We start from the raw sequence: 23,251 nt of genomic DNA on the forward strand, positions 1-23,251 counted from the left end.
TAAATCTCTATGACCAGTTATGGTGCATATACTTATCAGATGTGTCAGCTAACTATAAGTATTAAACCAACTCTTCCCTCTCATGATGTTGAGAGGAGAGTGGGTTTGCTAGCTAAGCAAAAGCAGACTGAGGTGATGTTAGCGGTTTTAAAATACCTGCACATGATAATTGTTCAGTATGGTTCAGGACCCAGATTAATAGAGGAAAATCGATGGAATAATTTAAAGTTATTACTTAACCTAACCTCTTTAAGCATAAAATAACACCTGTTGTGTTCACAGTCAAAAGTGAAGTGCAATATTTTATTTGGGTATTTGATCAGTCCAGGATACGGTATATTTCTCGGTCCTGTGGTCACCTTGTGACATTTTCAGCTAAAAGCCCACCTTGATTCTCAGGTGGGGATAAGTCCAAGTCTTTGACTTGAATGTGACATCAGCATAGCCATTATCTACATCAGTGGATTCGTCCTCATTAGTCATTTCTTGCTCTGGATTATCTTCAACTTCAGACACTTCCCCCTCTAATCCATCTTCAGTGTCAGTTTCCTGGCTTCTCTTTCTCCTCACCAGTGTGGTGATCAAATGTGTAATCACGAGCCTCACTCTATATCGACCTGCCACGGTGCTGCCAGACAGTGCTCTGCGAGCAAGGCTTAGAAAACAACGAATCATTTCTATTAATGGGATTATTTTTGACCAGGAACACCAAGAGTTTAAAAATGCTCAATAAAATACACAAAATGTTATGCAAATTAATCAAATTTAGGTTGTGCGTTGACATCCTCTTTGTGGAGAAAGTCACAGAATGTTAAGTCTGTCTGATCAAATTAACAACACTCAGACATAAAACGTTTAACTTGGTCAAATTTGACCAGAACACAACACAAAGGAGGCTAGTACAGGAGTAACGGCTCCCACCACTGACACGCTCTTTGCAAATTTCTCGTCATTGTTTTGCCAGACAGTCTTTCCCTGTTAACAAAAATTGTGTGAGCCTCCGATGTGTGATGAAAACAGGATGTCAGAGCAAAGCAGCCAGTTCTGGTATTCTCTGGGGAATTCCAATGGATACATGGTGCTGGGCTGCAAGCACAAGTCCCACTGCACGACTGACAGCGTTTGTTCTGTTCCTCATTGCACAAGGCAGCCGTCACTAGTCCTGCTCTCCTTGTTTAACAGCATATCTCCTGGTATCTCTGTCACACTCTTGCACTGTGTCTTGCAGTAACAATGACACTAGCAAAAAGCAAAAGTAGAAAAAATTAGAATGAATTAGGAGAGAGCAATGGTGTTTGGGCACCTTTCCTAGAAGATGGGCAACCGTTTCATTCAGGTTCACAGTCGCACCTGTACCTGCTGCCAAATGCACCTACAAACAGATGTCTGGAGCACCAGGAAAACTTTTGATGTTCAGTGTGACTCTAAATTTAGGGTGCTCTCGATTTCATAGCTAGATGTCTTTAACTTTTTCCAAGACTTAATGTTAGAGGTTTTTTGTATAGCTCTGATTACAAATCGTTAGTAGTTTTCTGTTGTGGTTTATTTGTTAACAAAATTAAATGTTGAGACACATGAACTAAGTGTGTGATAACTGTGTTGTCATTGTATAACTAAACTTCATCATCATTTAATTTGTCATTCAATCTTATGCAGTCTCATGTGGAGCAATGGCCGTTAGCTCTTTCATAGGCTTTCACTCTAAGCAACCCGAGGAAGTGGTGAAATAAACTGCTTTGCATTGCTTCTCCACTAAGCTCTGTATGTCAGTACTGTTGAATTGGTACATGTTCTTGTAAACTGTCACTAAAAGAAGAAGCTGGATTTTATTGCTCTCCGATTTTTCCCCATAGATTTCATAAGCAGAATCTTAGCTTCTTCTGCTTTTGTGCTTGTATAAATATTCCTTGGTCTTCTTATTCTTCATGGCTCAGCTCTGAAGATGTTCCTGTGCTGTTGGCTGGTTCTGGGGGCTCTCATCCCCGCAACCTTAAGCATCAACCCTGGAGTAAAGGTCAGGCTGACAGAAAAAGGCATTGAATATGGTAAGGTTTGTGTAAAAGCTGTCCTCTTGCTCAAAAAGGACTGATTTCTCCAGTGTTTGCTCAGTAAATTATTTTTCTTTACATTTTGTTAGGCAGGCAACTGGGCATGGCTGACATGCAGCAGAAACTCAATTCTATCCAAGTTCCAGACTTTTCTGGGACAGAGAAGGTGTCTCCGATTGGAAAAGTCCAGTACAATTTGTCAAAGTAAGGCTCCAGTTTGTTCAACATGTCTCTAAATTCTGTTACAAAGTATTTTGTCCTGTTGCTGCTTAAACAAACAAAACACGAATTCTTCCAGGATACGTGTATTGAAGGTGGGAATACCAAAGTCGTCAGTGGATCTGGTGCCAGGGACTGGAGTCAGAATGTCTATAGGTGATGCCTTCATCAGTCTGAATGGAAACTGGAGGGTCAAGTACCTGCGAATAATGTGAGTGAGGTAACATCTCTTCTTTAGAGAAGTAATTTATCTGCTTAAAAATATAATATCTGATATTTTTTCTCTTTTACCAGAAAGCACAGCGGGTCTTTTGAATTGAATGTGAATGGTCTCAGTATCGCTACAACCATCTCCATCAAGACTGATGAGACAGGCCGACCAGCAGTCAGCAGTGACAGCTGTTCAGCCACTGTTGAAAGTGCAAAGGTCAAGTTTCATGGTGGAGCAAGGTGGGAAACCCAGCTGTGAGGGAGAAGGGTTTTACTATTTTACTTGATCTGCAGAATTATTCTAATTCCTGCTGGTTTTGCTTTTTTGATAGCTGGCTGTACAATCTCTTCACAAGGTTTATTGATAAGGCTCTGCGCAATGCAATTCAGAAACAGGTGAGAGCAAATCTGCTACATGCAGCAGAAATCCAGCTTACACACTTTACCTGCTAGGTAAGGTGTCTGCTAGTTCAGTGTCTCACATTATCTTCCATCATTAGTTACTCTGAAGTAACCGGATAATGATGAAAATAAAGAAGTAAAGATTTCTGGGTTGGGCAGTGTTTCAAGATACTTTGATTTACCTCCAAAATTTGGAAACCTTAGGAGCCTTAGATATGCACTGAAAGCCAGAAGCAGGGAGGAAGGGAGGCAACAAACACAAACCAAACTACACTAATAATGTAGCCTAATGGAAATCATGAAACAAGCTGTATGTGGAATGAAAAGTTCAGCTGCAGCAGCATTAAGTTTATCATTAAACACACATCATCTCTTTGCTTTTCCAGTTAGAAGGATTTTGTTTGTTCTCAGAAAAACTTGAGTATGTTTTTCCATTAGGTTCTTTTAAGCTTCTACATGGAGAACTGTGAGCTTCTCTTAATGGATATCCATGTTGCTCATGGATATCCATTAAGAGAAGCGATTAAGTGATTATTTAACATCTGCTCTTTTGTTCACCAAATGTTTAATTTTGAAATGTCTTTGTGAGCCTTTAATGATGACTTTCTCCAATACAAATCAAAGTCTAATACCAGATTTCTTCTTTCCGTTTTGCAGATCTGCCCTCGGGCCACCACTGTAGTATCTGATTTAAACCCTCAGCTGAAAACTCTCAATGGTAAAGTATCCTGTTTAGTTACTCAATCAGCTGTTTCACTGGTGATGAACATATGAGTGAGCTTCTGTCTCTATGCAGTCTTAGCCAAGGTGGACAAGTATGCAGAGATTGAATATTCCATGGTATCGTCACCGACTGTTTTAAAGTCCTCGATAGATCTGAGCTTGAAGGTAAAGAATTATGCAATACTACATTTTTACAGGAATCTAAAGATATCATTTTATTTTTAAAAAACAATCTGGAGCATTGTTTTCTGGGTCTTCTTTCTCAGGGGGAATTTTACAACATCGGGAAGCATCAGGAGCCTCCGTTCTCACCAGCGGCCTTTAACCTGCCACCCCAGAACAACAACATGTTGTACATCGGCATGTCTGCCTTCACTGTCAACTCTGCAGCCTTCGTCTACAACAATGCTGGAGTCCTCAGCCTGTCCATCACTGACGACATGGTAAACTGCTGCCTCCTGAGTCTCATACCTTCTTTTCAGGACATCAAACTGATCTAACCTTTCTCACTTTGTCGTGCCAGATACCAAAAAGCTCTCCAATCCGACTCAACACCAAAACGTTTGGAGTCATTATCCCACAGGTGACAACACATCCCAGTCATTTTATGTGACGCATTCTTGGCAGGTTTTCACATGAAATTCTTTTTTTTTAGATTGCTAAGCAGTTCCCAGGTCTGATGATGAAGCTGCTGGTGAAGACAGTGAAACCCCCCACACTGACCTTTGAGCCCAACAACGCAACAGTCCAGGCCACCGCCACAGTGACGGCCTTTGCCATCCAGCCCAACTCTACTCTGTCGCCTCTTTTTGTCCTGAACTTGGTAAGTTACCCAGCTGATATGATTTTAAATTGTCTTTGTGGTTTTAGAAAACCATCTGAAATGAACCACCATTGCCTTGACAGGAGGCCAGCGTGAGTGTCCGTATGTTTGTCAGTGAAATGAAATTGGCTGCAGCTGTCACCCTCAACAAGTGAGTTAACTGGCAAAGAAAAATAGGGCCGAGAGGTCGTTGTTAAGATGAACATCACGTTCTAATTTAGTCTAATTTGCACAGAATGGATCTGACCCTGGACAAAAGTAATGTGGGAGACTTTCAGGTAAGAAGTGCATTTTTATACAATAACAGTCTGAACCATCAGCAACTCAAACTAACCCTACATCTAACCTACAGGTCAGGGCCCTCAATAGCATCTTACAAGGGATCTTCAAATTGGTGGTGATACCTGCTGTTAATGGTGAGTTCATCCTCACTTTGAAATTTAAAGAGCTTTTTTTTCCCACCAAAATCTCCAAAAAGGATTTCCTTTGCATTTTCACAGCAGCTCCAAAGTTCCAGGTAATATTAGACAAACAACATGAGGGACCAGCAGGATTATAATTTTTAACTACATATGTCTGGATAATTATTAATATTGTATTGTGTAAAACAGACCCCCAGCTCTTGCTTATATGGAGACTATTCTCATTCCATTTCTTTCTTTCTGTTGGTTTAATTTACGCTATCAGCTCATATTTTATAAAGTCAATAAGTTTATGAAATCTGAAAAAGTTCATTATTTACCTCTCAGGTGTTGTTAAGAATTTAAAACATAAAAGATAAAGTTATTCAAGTAATTCACAAGAATCCAGAATACTTCCACCACAGTACAGGAACTGACTCACCTACCTTCACACCTGCTTTTACTGGAGATAAAATATTGGGAATTTCAGGAGTGGGACCACGCCTCCAAATATGCTCCTCCCGGTTCTCATCTATATAGTTCCCCCCAGTTCTAACAGCTGTTCGTTCTCATTTACGTGCCTCACCTTCCCTCCACTTTTCAATTCTTTAACTTCTTCACTTCTGTTTAGTACATGGGGATCTGCCAGGCCCGCCACCAGCCCCCTTCAAGGCCTTCCCCAAACCTAAAATGACATGTGGCCTAGCTAGTGAATAGCGCTTGTACTGGTCTTCTGAATATTTTACCATTTATTTTAAGATTCTACTCCATTTTCTTATTGGGGAAATCATAAAATGTTCCAAAAATATATACCTTTGAATCAACCTTGTGCATCTCTTTACCACTTCTAATGAGTCTGCTGTTTTTAATTTGCACTGTGGGAGTCTATTTTTTTAACAGTTTAAATGAATGAAGTCCATCAGAGACCTTACTTTAACACATTCCACTGTTTTCTCTTAAATTGTATTTTAATTTTATTGATGTCAGTATTTTCCTTAATTGAATTTGTGTATGAAGCTACATTAGGTTGAATGATTCCAGTGCATGCTATGTAATACATCTATAATATCATTATGACATTTTGCCACATTTGTGAAATTGTGATCTAAAATTATGAATCTCATTTTGCAGTCCAACTTGCTAAGGGATACCCACTGCCCACAATTGGAAAGATGAAGCTTATGAACACCCAGCTTGATGTGCTGAAGGTCAGAGATACTGATAATATGTTGCTGTTGTTTTTTAAATCAATCTATTTCATGCATGTGAAATAGATTGATTAGATCTCATTTCTTCTTGTATATGAAATGAGATCTAATTAAGAACTTGGTAGAAATCTTGACATTTCTAAGGAATGAGCAGATTTTCTAACTCAAAGCTGTGAACTGTTCCTTCTAGGACTATATGCTGATTGGGACAGATGTTCAGTTCAGCTGAACTGCACTCCTGAAAACTCCCTGGAAACACAATTACAGTCAGAGTACGATAATCTGGGAGAAATTCCCAAGAAAAAGCTAAATAAGTATTACTTCTGACAGCAGTCAGAATATTGTTTTCTCTATGTATTGGTTCTCCTCTGAAGTTAACCATTTCTATATTTAGTGCGTATGGACCTTTTTAATATGAGTGAAATGAGTTGCCAAGGACATCATCAGCACACTCATCAGCTAAATGTCTTCTGAGCTCCAGTCTATAGACCACTTTAGGACTGCTAGTCTTTTTGCAACTGCATACATCACTCTATGGTTGGTAGAGATTAAAAGAATATAAATATAAACTACTTCCACATGGTTTTATGGGTGAAGCTACATGACATCTTAGCAACCAGGATACAGTAGCCAAGCTAGCTGTAACCAAGCTAGCTGTAACCAAGCTAGCTGTAACCAAGCTAGCTGCACAAATATGACATGATTCATTTGCAACAATAAGTATTTTGGCAAAGGAAAGCTAAGCTACTACTTCAGCCCTGCAGTCTGAGTTAACCTTTTTCTCTCAAGACTACATTTTGACATATAAGTCAGCTTGGAATTACTTAGTTGGGATTCAATGATCTTAAAAAATGCCACTTTATGTATCACACAGAACACCATCAGGCATCATTCAAACAGCTTTTAATAAACTTCCGTAGTTCAATGTTTACAAGTGAAACTTTCACAGCTTGTTGCAACAGTCCACCTGAAAGCATCCTCCATTTGTCAAAAACGTCAAACAAGTGATGAAGGAAATGTAGCAGTCTGTTCGATGTGGTATCATCCGTGTCCATCAATCAGCGACATGTTTAAGTCACGGTTGAGTTTGAGCTACATGTTCATCACGCTGGTCCTCAGGTGGAGTCCTACAGTGCACTTCTCTGGCTCTCAGGGAGCTGAGACTGAGAGCTCGACCTCTCAGGCTCTGGGAGTTGGCAGACAAGATCTAAAACAAGACAAAAGAAGATGCCAGAGAATAAAAGACTGAATACAGGAACCATATTTATACATTTAAGATAATCAATATTCCTGAAACACTTTCCCAGTCACTTTCCTGACTGGTGACAGTGTACCCAGCATTTAAAGTTGGATCAACCAATTCTTACAGCAGAAACATTAAACCGGTGACATGATGAAACATCATAAACACATGATATATTCACTAAAGGATCCCTTAAAACTTGGCTTTGACTATTTCATGTAGTGGCCTAACATTCATTCAATCTGCCAAACATGTTGCTCATATAAATCGTGGGTTTTTTTTTAGAAGAGAACAGATATTCTTTAAAGTTGCATCCGTCTATATCAATTATATCCTACCTTCACCAGCACATAGTCTCCAGCACTGATGGGTACAGTGCTGAATGCTGTAGGCTGAACATGAACATCCTCTTTGGGGAAAATCACTTTCATGTTGCCATCAGTTCTTCCACACAGGTCCTCAGCAGATCTTTTACTTTCCTGAATAAAAATCAAAAGCAGCCAATTCAGTTTCTTTCTACTCAAAGCAATCTAAGTTCCAGTCAAGAAGCCACATCCAGGCCTTAAGCCCACAATGAAGTGCCAAAAAACTTAGTTCCTCAGCAAGTAAACCATCACAAACCTCCATGTCAAAATATCTAACTAAACAGCACTGAAAACCATGACTACAGTCTGTTACTTTGTTTTACTATGTCACTGTGGTGGGACGTGGTCTCGTCGGCTTAAAACATGAACTATGTCCTGTTGTTGTTGTTGTTGTTGTGTGTAGGCTTCAGCTGAAAAGCTGCAGCCGAGTATGTAAATCGACAGCCGCAATAAAGAGGTGTAGTGACAAGTGCAAATATGTGGTCGGGTCTGTCATGCATCGTTTACAGACATACATTTGGACACTGGCAAAGCTTGAAGTTAGGGGGGCTAATACAACTCAATGAACTGGACCTCTCGACGATGTGCTGTTGGTGCCTCTTTAATGGAATAGCCATATAATGGGGCTGTTACCAGGTACAAAGTGTGCTTCAGTTTGTGCAGTAATTGTGCACGTTTGTGTTTGTCTTTTACTCATATAGCTCAAAATGTCCAAAACCAATGGGTGACATCACAACAGCTACACCATCCTTTACATACGGCCTGTGGTTCAAGGGTGTGGCTGACGTAGTTACTATTCACTGCTCTACCACCTGCAATCGTGCTATTTGAAGGTCAAAATATATTTAAAAACAATTTTGATAACACACTGGGAAACTCTGTGTGTATTACTCACTCCCTCCACCAGGACAAGCTGTGTACTGCCAATGAGAGCAGCGTTGACCCTTTCAGCTTCTCCTCTGAACACGGCGATGCACTCCTCCAGCCTTCGCTGCTTCACCTCCACTGGGACGTCATCTTGGAGCCGGTGGAAGGCATGCGTCTTCTGAATGTGTGGCAGACATGGAAAAACAATTACATCACATATCATTTAAAGGACGGGTGAAAAGAAAGTAAGTGAGTTCTGGGGTAAGAAGAACTCACCTTTCTCATACTGTAAGCAAAAAGGAATCCCACATTGTAGCCCACCTCTCTGATTAGAGACAAAGTCTGCTGGTGGTCGTCCTCAGTTTCACCACAGAAGCCTGAGATGAAGTCACTGCTGAGACTCACGTCTGACACACAAACAGAAATTATGTAAAACAGACGGCGGTTAAAGAGGACAGAAGGTGCTTTTCCTTATTTCTTAATGTATTTTGTAATTTTACAGATAGATTCAGGATTCTCCTGGAAAAAGGATTTAGTTTTGTTAAAAATGAATGGACAACACCAAGATCTCTTTACATTCGTTCTACATACAAGTGAAAGATACTCAGGTAGTAAAATGAATGTTTAAATGTAATAATCGTACCCAGAGACAGGTGACAAATTGAAGGAGAAACCTGATTTTAGTACCTGGGATGATCTGCTTTATGTTCCTCACAAGATCGAGGTAGGCCTCTCTGGTGTAGCTGTACATATTAGGAGGAAAACAACATGTTATGAGGACAATTAGTGGTGTTTAAGTTTAATTTCACAAAGTCATATGCTAGTGAACTAATCTCTTACCCGCGACGCATTGCTTTAAGGACCCGGCTGCTTCCACTCTGGGCTGGGAGGTGGATCTGCTTACAAATGTTCCCTCGCTCCGCAATCAGATGCAAAACCTGTAAAGATCGACACACAGACCAGGTGAGCAGGGCTCACTGAACCAAGTGAATATCCAAAGGAAGAAAAGCATATTAAAGCAAATACCTCATCAGGAAAATCCTTGGGGTGAGGTGATGTGAATCTGATCCTCACGTCGGGATCGATGCGTGACACTTGGTCGAGCAGGTCAGAGAATCGCAGACCCCCCCGCTTTGTCTGGTAGACGGTCTTAAAGCCACGGCTGAGCTTGGTTGCATCTGAACCACAGAACTGCTCTTCTGACGTGTCCCTGTAGCTGTTCACATTCTGACCCAGCAGCGTCACCTCCTTCACACCCTGACAGAAGCACCCAGCACACACTCGTCAGGCACACTCAAGTGTTCATTTTAGAGAGCTGAACTCAAAGGACGACAAATTTGCAGCAGTGTCAGACACATGAATAATTCAGAAGAAAAGGATCAAAATCAACACCAGAGACCAGACATAATTATTAAAAGCACTCGCCTACTGCCTATAGAGTGCAAACTGTATAAACACAAATCTACATATGAATTTGGAGAATCTATAAACAAGGTGGATGATATTTGGGCACTGAAAGCTCTCTGACCAATCATATTCAAGCTTTGGATTCCTTCAGTACAACAGTCTATGTTCAGAGAAAGAGGGAGATTGCATTTACTGTGTAGAAAAGAGGGATAATGTCTCTGTAATGTTAGGGTTTTCACTGTCATCACATTAGCTTCTTTTATCCATACCAGACCAGTTAGGGGCGGATCTGACTGAGAAACAGAGGGATGCTCCAAGCTCACAGCCCAACGATTTGTTAATGAGATGGTAAAGCATACCCTGCTTTAGCTCCTTTTTTACTTTACTGGACAGTTTAAATTACAGAAAGAACATCATACTGTATTAAATGGACTTGAAAGTAACAACTGAGACCTCAAACTGACAAGTAACGCAATTGCTGAGGTGACAGATCAGGTGAGTTGACTTATAGACAGGGGTGACCTCAGGAATTCGCATGATAAGGTGGGGCCAGGTTTCACAATGAAATCACCCGAAACTCTGGCTGATTGGGACCCACACCCAGTTCCACACCTTGGCTCAGGCGATTAGAGGATCATCAGGGGGTCCTTTTGTCCCTCTGTGGGGGGACACTCCCACTAGGGTTATATCTGGGACTCTCCACCATTTGACCTCAGAACTGAAGAAGCCTCTCGGATGAGAGGTGAAACGTCTTCAAGTAACTTAAAGAAGTCCAGACGCTTTTCTTTGCAAGCTCCTTTGACTATAGACAGGGGTGCACATAAGTGGCCCGCAGGTGCGCTTGCGCTGTCAAAATAAAAGACGCGCACCAGATAAGAAGTTGCAACGCGCGTTTGTGTACATAAGATTTTCTGGAGGAGGACAGACATTTGTTTAGAACTAAGCAATTACTTTGGTGTTCCTCCAAAGAAATGTCAGAAGGAGTCCGAACCACAAAAGGAGTGCGTATTCTCGGAAAAGTGGTTGCAGGAGGTGAGCTGGCTTCAAACAAATGATGAACGCACAGAGATGTGGTGCAGAATATGCCACATATTGCAACTTCTTATCTGGTGCGCATCTTTTATTTTGACAGCGCAAGCGCACCTGCGGACCACTTATGTGCAGCCCTGCTTATAGATGCATACATCTTTTTAATGATAAGAGGCATTGTTGCCCCCTGCTGGCCATAATAAGAATTAAAGGTTTCATGTACTTTTTCATAAACTTCATTTTTCAGACTTAAAAGCTACATCCATTTTTATAATAGCAGGAGGTCTATGATTTATGGGTTATTATCAAAAAATGACTGGTTGTACAGAATTTCATCGACTTCCTTATTGCATGACCTCAATAAACACTTTCATGATGAGATTATGGTCTTAATCAATAGTTTCAACCTATATTGAAAAGAACATGGCATATGTTTTCAGTCTTGTCTCCCCTCGACCCCAACCAGTTACAGCAGATAGCTGTCGCTTCCTGGTTCTGCTGGAGGTTTCTTCTTGTTTAAAAGGGAGTTTTTCCTTCCTACTGTTGCCAAGTGTGTGCTCATGGGGTGTTGTTTTATTGTCTGGGCTTTTGCTTACCACATAAAGTGCTTGGAGGCAACTCTTCTCGTGATTTGGTGCTATATAAGTAAAACTGAATTGAGTTTGTTTCATGAGTCATGTTAAATTATTGTTGTATAGATTTTGCATTTATCATAAAACACAAACACAAAGTCACTTTCTTTTTTGGTTTTTTCCTATTCTGTTTTTGCGTGGTTACAAATGCAGGAGTTTTTCCAACCAACCTGAATGTTGAAGTTACAGCTTACCTGATCAGAGAGCATACGAACTTCCTCCAGGATGGAGCGGACGGGTCGACTCCTCTCTCTCCCTCGAGTGAAGGGAACAATGCAGTAACTGCACATGTTGTCACAGCCTCGCATGATGGACCTGCCGGTACACAAAACCATCAGCAGATTCAGTGTGAAGATGCGTTGTTACAGGAAAAGGCGGATAACCATTTGATAAACAACATACACAAAAGCACTGTGCCCCCGAGGCGCGTGGTGGACGGGCATGACGTCAGCATAGGTCTCCTCTAAAGAGAGCAGCACATTGCACGCCTGCTGACCTCCATCAGATACAGCCAAGAGACGCGGAAGGTCCCGGTATGCATCTGGACCGGCGAGGACATCTACGAGCTTCTGTCGCTCCAGAAGCTCCATCTTCAGCCTCTCCGCCATGCAGCCTGACACAAACACACCCATGAACGTACCCTTAATGTGACCTCCATCATCTGAGTGCATGAGAGCTTACTCACCTAAAATTCCAATTTTCATTGGTGTGTGGGTCTTTAATCGTTTCCTCTTCATAGCTGTTAGTTGTTGCAGTCTATTCCATATTGTTTGCTCAGCCTTTTCTCTGTTAAGAAAAGAGATTAGGTTGCAAAGCTGCCATCACCTAGCACTAGATTTCAAAACTCATGAGTTTGATCTTTGCTCCTACCTTACAGAGCACGTTACCAGAAGAACAACATCTGCCTGCAAGTACACGCACATCTTAAACAAACTGCATTAAAATTACTTCTGCTAGAATCATAAATAAAACCAGAAGTCAGCTGTACCTCGCTTAGATGAGCTGTGCGCTGATAGCCCTTCTTCTGCAGTATGGACCAGGCTATCTCTGTGTCATTCACATTCATTTGACAACCATAGGTTTCAAAATAAACTGCAACAATAAGCCAAAGAACCCCTTTAGCATCACCACAAGCATTCAAAGCTAAGTAAACAAATGGCTTTCACCGACCTTTCCTTGAGTTTCCCATCAACAAGCCTTCAGAGAGATAGTCATGATTTTCTGAGGGTTCTTCATCTGCAGCACGGCTCCTGTTAGCTGGAAGCCCTTTAACGAAATCCTGAAAACTTGGACCAGATGATAGCCGACTCTTGAACTTGTCTACAGTCTTCTTTTCTCTCGCAGTGTCAACAGCGCTAGCCAGTTTACAACAGTATCTAGCCTGGATGCGGCTGAGAGGTGGCCAGAGTTGCGTTACTGTAAATATGGGTTTTAAAGTCCTGAGGTACTCCATGCTTAGCTAACCACAAGACTAAAGGCTTCGTAATTCCCTATCGGGTGTATCTGGAAATGAGCGACTATGTATTTTAGTTAGCTACTTTTGCCGCAAGCTAAAAACTAACATAGTGTCAAAAGTCCCTTTTTACTCAGTAAGATACAGCACGAGTGCTAACTACCTCGAGTGAATTGTCATTCAGGTACAGATATCATGTGGAGCCAAAGATGTCTTAGTATCAAGAGGAGTCACTCCCTGTTTCAAGTACCTGACGCTAATGAAACCCGGAAAAACGTTTCACTCTTGTGAAGTGTTGCTGCATACTAGTAAGTTTGTTTCAAACATAGAGGAAGCTCGAAAAGAGGTAAATAGTCAATTCAGGTGCTTATCCGGTGTGTTAATAAGATGTTACTGTGTCGTAAAAGGTAATTAAATGTCAGACTGAAAATCCTCGAGAAGCCCGTTAGACAAAAATGTCACTGTACGTCCATCTTCACGGTCCGTCGTCATAATCTCCTTATTCTAAACTATGGTTCCGTATGTGCGACAAAGCTTCAAAGGGAAAATTAACATTTATATAATTGGGTTACTGATGGTGAGACACGGATTTATGTCGGTAGGTTATTGTTCAAAAATCAGTTGAGATCGAGATTAGTGCGGCGAATGAAATAAAAAGTTAATGATTTGTGTTTGTTTATTTGTTTGCTTGTTTTATTATTTACATGAATCGGTTGAGCTATCGAGCGTTTCCTCATTCATTCATGCACAAGTTTAATTCAAGTCAAGTAGCGTTTTATTGTCAACATAACAATATACACTAAAGTATACAGTAGGACGAAATATCGCCCTCCTGGATCAAAGGTGCACAGTGTAAAGATAAAATGAAAAAAATTAAATATACATACATACAACTATACATTAATAAGCAGTGTTGGGGAGTAACGGAATACATGTACCGCCGTTACGTATTTAAAATACAAAATATGAGTAACTGTATTCCGTTACAGTTACCGTTTAAAAAGGTGGTGTTTAGAATACAGTTACTTTGTTGAAATAAATGGATTACACGGCGGTATTTTCCTGTTTCATATTGTCGCGGGTCAGGACTGTTTGGGTTTTGTTTGACAGCTATGTTCTGTTGTTCCAGGCGGCAGCATAAGGTTGCCATGGTTACAGGGTGACACTCTCTGCGTGTTTCCTGGGTGAGAGAGGCCTTTTTGTTGTTGTTGTGCTAAGCTAATAGGCAGAATGCTACAGGTATAGCTCTAAAGAATGTAGCATCATAGGCAGTGTAGTCCGTGCTGCAGGGAGAATGGAGTGCCATACAAGTTATGTGTCTGTGAGCGAGGGAGGGAGAAAAAGTAAAAGTACGAGCTGTCATCGAGCAGAAACGGGAGCTGGAAACATGTAAATATAATAATAACCACTGCAGCCAAGAAGAGAGCCTTACGAGCCCAGTTGTAAGTAAGCTATTAAGACTCGACTGTACGCCGTGTTTGTGTTTTCCTCTGAAACAATAAGTTCCGTTGGAGCAGCCTTTCAACGCCTCTCTCTGTCTCTCGCAAGCAAAGTTGACCCACACAACAAAGTAAAGCTATTTTTCGGCTATGAGCCCAACACAGAACCCACCATATTAGCCAGAGGTCCCTTTACTACGGTTTGGAGCCGCGGACCTTCAGTAACAGTAATAAATCACAGCAATAGTACATTCACGTAGTTGTAAACAGCATGATAATATATTAAGTAATCCGTATTCAGAATACGTTACTCTCATTGAGTAACGTAACGGAATACGTTACAGAATACATTTTAAAAGTAACCTTCCCAACACTGTTAATAAGATAAACTAAGAGTGAGTACAACACTATTGTTCTTGAATACAGAGAGAGTAAGAATAGAAAACAATGAGAATTAGAATAAATAAATACAATACACAGACAGATACGAACAGTGCAATACAGAATAGTGCAAGTATCGGGAGTGAGAGGGAGTGTTTTGTAGTCCAAGAAGAGAGTCCAGTGTGGAGGAGAGCAGCATGGTGTTCAGGAGCCGGACTGCTTGGGGGAAAAATGTAGTGATGGCCAAATGAAGCTTTCTGAAGCATTGAAGCTTGTATTGACAAAGGGTTCATTACTCGAAGCTTTTCAACACAGTCCTCTCTGGTCACATCTGGTGGCCAAAAATATGAAGAGCAGCTTGAAGCTACAAAATGAAACGAACTGCTTCATTATGACTGCCAACTCTACAGCGTAGAGTTCATACTTCTGTCTGATATTGGGCCACCGTTGTGTTGCTTTGAACATGTATTTTTTTGGGTGAAAAAAAAAAGTTGTTTATTTGTTTAATAAACAATTTTGATACATAAACTTTCCTTGTTTAAACGTGCCACGGTGTGGTCTTTCTTTACTTGTGACTTCTTGATGTCGGTAAATACAGTAATTGAAAAACACATATAATACACGTAATAATGTACAACAGATTATGGAGTATGCTTCTGCTGTGAGGTCCTGCCTCCATGTACTAATGCAATTAATCACTGGACAGCTGGAGAGGTATGTTTATATATAATATTATATTAGGCCAATTTTCTTATACATATTTTTGACCTGGGGGTAGAATTGATTGTGAACTGCAAAGGGAAAATGTTTATAAACTTGCAAATTAAAAACATGATGCATTTAAGGAAACCCCTTTTCAATTTTATTTAAGAATTTGTTTCACTGTGCGATGGCCAAATCTGTTTCTTTTCATGGAGATAATTTCCCCTGCCTTCCCCTCACATGGAACAGAAGAGGCTGGAGTGCACAGAAACTGTAGAGATGCAGGTATACGGTCTTCCTGGGTCTCACAGACTATCACCTAAAAAGAATAAACAAAGTAAATTGCTGCACATTTTGTAGAATACCATTTTAAGTAGGGATGCAACGATACCAATTTTTTCAAACCGATACGATACCGATACTTGGATCTGAGTACTTGCCGATACAGAGTACAAAAACCGATACTTCTACCACACACACACAAACACACACACACAAATGCAATGAATTGGAAGACAGGTTTTATTTTATTCTCTGCCGATAAAAAATAAAATCTTAATAAAAATGACCACAAAAAAATTTCAAGTGAAAAATAAGCACTTCTGTTAAATTATTGCAGAGTCTCCACACTGTAATTTAAAAAAAATATCACTGAACTATTGGCACTGTCTCGAGCTTTCAGAATAATAAATAAACACTTCTGTTTGGAATAAAATAAATACAAATTAGGTTTGAGAATAAAATAAACTTTTAAATTATTGCAGAGTGTCCATATTGTAAACAAACAAAATAACGAAAGTATTTGTTTTGGTACAAAGTTTTGGCACCATTATCTCCCTGATGTGTGGGCGGTTGGGAATTTCATATCGCAGCTCGAGTATGCTGAGAAGAATCCTATGTTTTCCACGACCGGCATTGGCTGGTCATCCAGAGAGATAAAATGAGTCAGAGCCTCTGTTATTTTAACTGCCCGTGGATTTTCTCTTGACATTTTTCATCGCTTTTCCAAAACCTGAGTTAAAGTTGGCTGTTCCGGTCCACACTGCTGACATTTTGTTTAGCCTAGCTACAGCAGCCTCCAGTTTCTCTTTTTTATCTGGAGCTGCCAGTCTGACTCGTCTAACCCTGTGCCTGTTTAGCGTGGGATGTCCCCCTAGTGGCCAATCTAAAAAACTACAACAGAAATGACAAGCCACCCTCTGATTAATGAAATAAGTTAGTATCGGTTCATGGTATCGGCTAACTTTTACGAGTATGAGTACACACACATTTTACAGTATCGGCCCCGATACCAGTATCGGTATCGGTGCATCCCTAATTTTAAGATTATTTTAAAAATAAAATATATTTTTTATAACATTAAATGTAAAGAGTCAAATGGAAGTCTGTCTAAAGTTATTTAATGATATTTATATTATGAAGTAGATTTTTGACATTTTAAGTTTTTCACGTTTGCAGATAAAATAAACACGCACAAAACAAAAGCAAACAACAAGAACACAAAGCTGACAAACTCACCCGACCGACCAAAATCAACTGTAAATACTCTCTCACCATCAAAACACTCCACAAATCCTGCGAATGATTCAACCACTGAAGCAGTTACGTTCTAAACAAAGCTTTGGATGTCACTGATCACGTGACTCTGGCAAAACGAATCAAGCCTCGACACAGTGTTTCTGAAGCAGTGTGTTAATTTTTTTGACAAACGCACCGGAACGTCAGCTTCAAGCAGGCCAGCACTAGTAAATGCTATTGGACAATCTCGCTGACTTGCTCCTTAGGGAGGGCTGATGTTGGACAGCCATGATGCTAGTGGCTATCCCAATGCAGAGTGAGGTGCAACTATCCTGTAGACTGGGTAGAGTGTAAAGTACTACCATCACTATTTGGTGTTAATTTTTAACACTTAACACCAGTGTAGAATATTGTTGACACTGGTCAGTGTTAGTCAGTGTTAATCTTTAACTCTGTACAGTGTTAAAATAACACTAGGTCATTGTTAAAAATATAACACTTTGAAAAGTGTTAATTTAACACTCAAAAGAGTGGACACATATAGACACTTTTCTAGTGTTAAATTTAACACTCACAGTGTCAATTTTACACTGGCGATTTTGCTGTGTACAGTTAACACAGCTAAATGGCCGAGAAATTGCAAAGTTCCTTTTGAAATAAAGCTATTCATAGTCATTTAACTGGGACTACAATAATAGCAATGTTAGCCAGCAAACAAAACGTTAGCACTAATTAACATAAGCTGCTAGGTGATGGTACTGGTTCAAGTTCTCTCATTGTTTGACATGTAGGGTGGATATTTTGGCTAAACAGCAGTGTAATATCAACACTAGATTAGATGTTTTCTAATCCAATAAACTGAAATGATTCCACTTTATAGAAGATGTTTGTCGCCTGTTTGTTTGAGTGACAGGAACAGGAAACAGTGGTTGGAAATGACTGTTGTGTTACATGAGGGTAAAGGAGGGCTTTAAGCACCTGGGTAAAAACTGGACCCATGATGAAACACTACAACAAGTACAACATATTCTTCAGTTTTAATATGTCACCATACTGTGCAGACTCTATGGTAAATAACAGATTGAAACTTTTCTGATAATTTGTCCAAGTTAAAAAATGCCCTCTTCCACAAATGTCATGTGACACACTCATTGGCTAAAAGAATGATGACATCACACACATTTAGAATCATACCACCATTCTGATCCTTTGATCCTTTGATCCTTAAAACCCATAAATAGGGGTGAAGTGCAACCACTTTCAGTCCGTTATTGGCAGCATTTAAGTTCGCAGCATTCGAATCTTCGCCAGAGAAGCATTTCAAAAGTTTTGGTCAAAGGAGCTTTTGGTCAAAAACTCTTGGATCCTTTGCAAAGTCAGTGCATCCAGACGTCAACATGTCTCAAAGAGAAGATCCAAACGGACAAGAAGTTGACCCTTACACTCTTCCCTGGGATCAACCACTAGACCCTTTCCTCTCCTCTCTTCCTTGGTGTGAACAGTTAGAAGTAGAGGACAAGCGCTTGGAAGAATTAGAGAATGAAAATCTCCTCAACAAAGAGAAGATTGTGTTATTGACACAAGAAAATGAGAAAAAGAGCGCCGAATTTAAAAAGCTGTCCTATCAGCTTCAAGATAAGAAAGCTGTTATTGATGAGAAACAATGGGAACTCCTAGATAAGGACAAAAAGATCCAAGAGCTCCAAGCAAAGCTTGATGAAGCTCTGCAGAAAAATACAGAAATCCTCCAACAGAAGAAACAAGAGGACAGAAAGCAGAAAGACATGAAGTTTCAACTCCAAAACACGCAGATACAACACAGAGTGCTAAAAGCAAGGCTTGATTACCACCTGAAAGCAAATGAAGATCTTCGTCAAGAGAAGAGGCAACATGAGATCAAGCAAAAAGAAATGGCTTGCAAGCAGAAAGACATGGAGTGCCAACTCCAACAAATACAGGAAAAAGACAGGATGCTGCAGGCAAGGCTTGATAAGACACTGCACAACTATGAGGAGTTGCTGCAAGAGAAAAGGCAACATGAGATCCAACAACAAGAAATGGATTTCAAGCTTCAGACCACCGAGAAAAAACACCAAGACTTGCAAGGAAAGCTTGACGAAGCACTGCAAAAAAATGAAGAAATCATCCAAGACAAAAAACAGCTGGAAAGGAAGCAGAAAGACACACAGTACCAACTCCAACAGATGCAGGGAGAAGAAAGGATGCTGCAGGTAATGCTTAATAACACACTCCTAAAATCTGAGGAGTTGCTTCAAGCAAAAAAGCAACAGGAGATCAAAGAAAAAGAAATTGACTGCAAGCTTCAGAGCGCTAAGAAACACAGCGAAGGCTTGCAAGGAAAGCTTGCCGAAGCTCTGCAGAAACATCAAGAAATCTTTGAAGAGAAAGAACAGCTGGTCATAAAGCTGAAAGAAGATGAACTTCTTCTCCAGGACTTTCAGGGGAAAAACAAAAGCCTGCAAGAACTTTATAACAACATGAAAAACAAAACAACAGAACTGGCAGCAGAAAAGGAAAAAGAGGAGGCAACATCTAAACAACTGAAAGAAAGGTTGGACGAAAAAGACGCCAAATTAGAAGCAGTGGAGAAAACTTGCAAGAAACTTGAGCAGCAAAATAGAGAAACAATCGATGAGCTGAGTACCCTGATCCTAGAAAAAAAAGTGCTCGTCGAAAAGCTGCTGCAAAAGAAGAAAAAACGCTTCTGCTTCTTCCGGAGGAGGGACACTCCTGCTTTTACTACTGCTGATGTCACCTCGTCTTCCTCCACCTCTGCTCCAGCTTAATTTTCCCCTCTCCTCTCCACATAGTGCTTGCTCAGAGGGGATTGTTGGGCTTTTCTCTCCTCTTTCTCTTTGCTCCTTTCTATCCCTTACCATTACCCTCTTCTCTAACCCCCCCCCCTCCTCCATTTCCTCCATATTTTAATAAACACAATTAGTTACATTTTACAACTGTCTGATTAGTGTCTTTATTTAAGAATGAACTGTCTTTGTCACGGTCTGGGGACCAAGGACTCGTCTGTATTTTGTGTTTGGCTGAACCTGGACTTCATAACAGCATCACAAGGAGGAGTCTGTAAGCTGATTGGAGAAACGTTGCACGTTATTCCAGGTGGCTACACGACTGGAGGAGACATCTATGAAGTGCTGCAGAGCTTGACTGCTCTGCAGAAATATGTGGCAGACCGTACATCAGGAGGAGACTGTATGGTACCCCTGTAGAAGGTGTTAAGGATGGGTTTGGGGAGGCGCACCTTCTTCAGTCGTCTCTTGAAATGCAGTCACTGCCGAGCTCTTTTTGTCACTGATTTGGTGTTACTGGTCCAGGACAGGTCCTCTATGAAGTGAACACTGAGGAATCTGGTGCTCTTCACTCCGTCTACAGTGACACCAGCAATGCTGAGCGAGAGATGAACAGCCTCGGTTTTCCTAAAGTCAACAATCAGCTCTTTTGTCTTGTCAACATTGAGACATAGATTCTTTTCCTGCCACCAAAGCGCCAGTCGCTGCACCTCCTCCCTGTATGCTGCATCATCATCATCCCTGATGAGTACCACCACTGTGGTGTCATCTGCAAGCTTGATAATGTTGTTTGCTTTTGTTATGCCCGCCCCCACAAACCCACCACCCAAGAAAGAGCAAAAACAATGTACTTTGCAAAGCACTATGCAGCCATTTATTTACATCGCCAGTGAGCAATGCAAAAATAACAAACAAAAAAATCCCTAAAAGGTACCCAAGCTTCCTGATTAAAAAAAAAATTAAACCAAAAGACAATTTACTTACCTGACCTTGTAAGTGAAAAACAGGAGAAAACTGAGTCAACAGAAATGACTTCTCAACCCTACCAGGCTGCTGCAGTGGACAATATATACACAGTGAAAAAGTACGAAAATGCTACTTTACAACAAAAATGCTCTAGCGCCAGACAAACACATCAGGTTGTACATACTAATACCAATTTATTAAGTTTTCATACAAAGACACTAGGTAACAATTGAAAGGACAGACTGTTTGTTGGGTGGTGGAGGCAAGGAGAGAAGGGACCAGGGGGTTGTCATCGGTACTGGTGTGATCAACCAATTATTCAATCCCAGAACAGAAATGAATTCCACCCAATGACATAAGAGGCTGATTATAAAAATGATCCAAGCATGCCTTATGACCTACACAGCATGTACAGTTAACACATCTAAATGGCTGAGAAATTGCAAAGTTCCACAAATGTCATGTGACACACTCATTGGCTAAAAGAATGATGACATCACACACATTTAGAATCATACCACCATTCTGATCCTTTGATCCTTTGATCCTTAAAACCCATAAATAGGGGTGAAAAGCAACCACTTTTAGTCCGTTATTGGCAGCATTTAAGTTCGCAGCGTTCGAATCTTCGCCAGAGAAGCATTTCAAAAGTTTTGGTCAAAGGAGCTTTTGGTCAAAAACTCTTGGATCCTTTGCAAAGTCAGTGCATCCAGACCTCAACATGTCTCAAAGAGAAGATCCAAACGGACAAGAAGTTGACCCTTACGCTCTTCCCTGGGATCAACCACTAGACCCTTACCTCTCCTCTCTTCCTTGGTGTGAACAGTTAGAAGTAGAGGACAAGCGCTTGGAAGAATTAGAGAATGAAAATCTCCTCAACAGAGAGAAGATTGTGTTACTGACACAAGAAAATGAGAAAAAGAGCACCGAATTTAAAAAGCTGTCCTACCAGCTTCAAGATAAGGAAGCTGTTATTGATGAGAAACAATGGGAACTCCTAGATAAGGACAAAAAGATCCAAGAGCTCCAAGCAAAGCTTGATGAAGCTCTGCAAAACAATACAGAAATCCTCCAACAGAAGAAACAAGAGGACAGAAAGCAGAAAGACATGAAGTTTCAACTCCAAAACACGCAGATACAACACAGAGTGCTAAAAGCAAGGCTTGATTACCACCTGAAAGCAAATGAAGATCTTCGTCAAGAGAAGAGGCAACATGAGATCAAGCAAAAAGAAATGGCTTGCAAGCAGAAAGACATGGAGTGCCAACTCCAACAAATACAGGAAAAAGACAGGATGCTGCAGGCAAGGCTTGATAAGACACTGCACAACTATGAGGAGTTGCTGCAAGAGAAAAGACAACATGAGGTCCAACAACAAGAAATGGATTTCAAGCTTCAGACCACCGAGAAAAAACACCAAGACTTGCAAGGAAAGCTTGACGAAGCGCTGCAAAAAAATGAAGAAATCATCCAAGACAAAAAACAGCTGGAAAGGAAGCAGAAAGACACACAGTACCAACTCCAACAGATGCAGGGAGAAGAAAGGATGCTGCGGGCAATGCTTAATAACACACTCCTAAAATCTGAGGAGTTGCTTCAAGCAAAAAAGCAACAGGAGATCAAAGATAAAGAAATGGACTGCAAGCTTCAGAGTGCTAAGAAACACAGCGAAGGCTTGCAAGAAAAGTTTGACGAAGCTCTGCAGAAACATCAAGAAATCTTTGAAGAGAAAGAACAGCTGGTCATAAAGCAGAAAGAAGAGGAACTTCTTCTCCAGGACTTTCAGGGGAAAAACAAAAGCCTGAAAGAACTTTATAACAACATGAAAATCAAAACAACAGAACTGGCAGCAGAAAAGGAAAAAGAGGAGGCAACATCTAAACAACTGAAGGAAAGGTTGGACGAAAAAGACGCCAAATTAGAAGCAGTGGAGAAAACTTGCAAGAAACTTGAGCAGCAAAATAGAGAAACAATCGATGAGCTGAGTACCCTGATCCTAGAAAAAAAAGTGCTCGTCGAGAAGCTGCTGCAAAAGAAGAAAAAACGCTTCTGCTTCTTCCGGAGGAGGGACACTCCTGCTTTTACTACTGCTGATGTCACCTCGTCTTCCTCCACCTCTGCTCCAGCTTAATTTTCCCCTCTCCTCTCCGCATAGTGCTTGCTCAGAGGGGATTGTTGGGCTTTTCTCTCCTCTTTCTCTTTGCTCCTTTCTATCCCTTTCGATTACCCTCTTCTCTAACCCCCCCCCCCCCCCCCTTCCATTACCCTCTTCTCTAACCCCCCCCCCCTCCATTTCCTCCATATTTTAATAAACACAATTGGTTACATTTTACAACTGTCTGATTAGTGTCTTTATTTAAGAATGAACTGTCTTTGTCACGGTCTGGGGA

The 23,251-nt window shown here is 40.7% G+C and overlaps 4 protein-coding genes across 4 annotated transcripts; 3 read left to right on the top strand and 1 right to left on the bottom strand.

The window, feature by feature from the left end:
- Positions 1-806: 806 nt before the first annotated feature.
- Positions 807-7,544, top strand: LOC146519122 (bactericidal permeability-increasing protein-like). The gene is made up of 15 exons (XM_085160040.1): positions 807-2,045; positions 2,138-2,252; positions 2,347-2,478; positions 2,562-2,717; positions 2,810-2,873; positions 3,537-3,597; positions 3,676-3,767; positions 3,869-4,045; positions 4,126-4,185; positions 4,258-4,425; positions 4,509-4,576; positions 4,661-4,703; positions 4,778-4,841; positions 5,958-6,034; positions 6,225-7,544. The coding sequence occupies exons 1-15, from the start codon at positions 1,943-1,945 to the stop codon at positions 6,261-6,263; spliced, it is 1,419 nt and encodes a 472-aa protein (XP_085016166.1). The 5' UTR covers positions 807-1,942; the 3' UTR covers positions 6,264-7,544.
- Positions 6,921-13,200, bottom strand: cdk5rap1 (CDK5 regulatory subunit associated protein 1). Its single transcript, XM_085160034.1, has 13 exons — positions 12,748-13,200; positions 12,566-12,669; positions 12,448-12,482; positions 12,263-12,363; positions 11,980-12,190; positions 11,772-11,892; positions 9,536-9,766; positions 9,350-9,447; positions 9,197-9,252; positions 8,786-8,916; positions 8,538-8,687; positions 7,616-7,756; positions 6,921-7,241 (listed from the first exon to the last, which is right to left on the bottom strand). The coding sequence occupies exons 1-13, from the start codon at positions 13,028-13,030 to the stop codon at positions 7,110-7,112; spliced, it is 1,794 nt and encodes a 597-aa protein (XP_085016160.1). The 5' UTR covers positions 13,031-13,200; the 3' UTR covers positions 6,921-7,109.
- A 4,965-nt stretch (positions 13,201-18,165) lies between these two features.
- On the top strand, positions 18,166-20,026 carry LOC146519124 (uncharacterized). Its single transcript, XM_085159567.1, has one exon. It carries the CDS (start codon positions 18,468-18,470, stop codon positions 19,875-19,877), a length of 1,410 nt encoding a protein of 469 aa, XP_085015693.1. The 5' UTR covers positions 18,166-18,467; the 3' UTR covers positions 19,878-20,026.
- A 1,286-nt stretch (positions 20,027-21,312) lies between these two features.
- Positions 21,313-23,102, top strand: LOC146519125 (uncharacterized). The gene has a single exon (XM_085159566.1). It carries the CDS (start codon positions 21,583-21,585, stop codon positions 22,990-22,992), a length of 1,410 nt encoding a protein of 469 aa, XP_085015692.1. The 5' UTR covers positions 21,313-21,582; the 3' UTR covers positions 22,993-23,102.
- Positions 23,103-23,251: the final 149 nt, after the last annotated feature.

The sequence above is a fragment of the Neolamprologus multifasciatus genome, chromosome 5 (assembly GCF_963576455.1).
Source record: "Neolamprologus multifasciatus chromosome 5, fNeoMul1.2, whole genome shotgun sequence".
NCBI classification, from domain to species: domain Eukaryota; kingdom Metazoa; phylum Chordata; class Actinopteri; order Cichliformes; family Cichlidae; genus Neolamprologus; species Neolamprologus multifasciatus.

What these genes read in the sequence shown, in the direction of transcription:
- LOC146519122 (XM_085160040.1), top strand. Translation starts at nt 1,943, where the DNA reads ATGTTCCTGTGCTGTTGGCTGGTTCTGGGGGCTCTCATCCCCGCAACC. An exon ending in GCAGCTGTCACCCTCAACAA is followed by an intron (nt 4,577 to 4,660) that starts GTGAGTTAACTG and finishes TAATTTGCACAG; the next exon opens with AATGGATCTGACCCTGGACA. An exon ending in CCCAGCTTGATGTGCTGAAG is followed by an intron (nt 6,035 to 6,224) that starts GTCAGAGATACT and finishes TGTTCCTTCTAG; the next exon opens with GACTATATGCTGATTGGGAC.
- cdk5rap1 (XM_085160034.1), bottom strand. Translation starts at nt 13,030, where the DNA reads ATGGAGTACCTCAGGACTTTAAAACCCATATTTACAGTAACGCAACTC. An exon ending in CATAAAGCAGATCATCCCAG is followed by an intron (nt 8,917 to 9,196) that starts GTACTAAAATCA and finishes TTTGTGTGTCAG; the next exon opens with ACGTGAGTCTCAGCAGTGAC. An exon ending in AGCTTGTCCTGGTGGAGGGA is followed by an intron (nt 7,757 to 8,537) that starts GTGAGTAATACA and finishes ATTTTTATTCAG; the next exon opens with GAAAGTAAAAGATCTGCTGA.
- LOC146519124 (XM_085159567.1), top strand. Translation starts at nt 18,468, where the DNA reads ATGTCTCAAAGAGAAGATCCAAACGGACAAGAAGTTGACCCTTACACT.
- LOC146519125 (XM_085159566.1), top strand. Translation starts at nt 21,583, where the DNA reads ATGTCTCAAAGAGAAGATCCAAACGGACAAGAAGTTGACCCTTACGCT.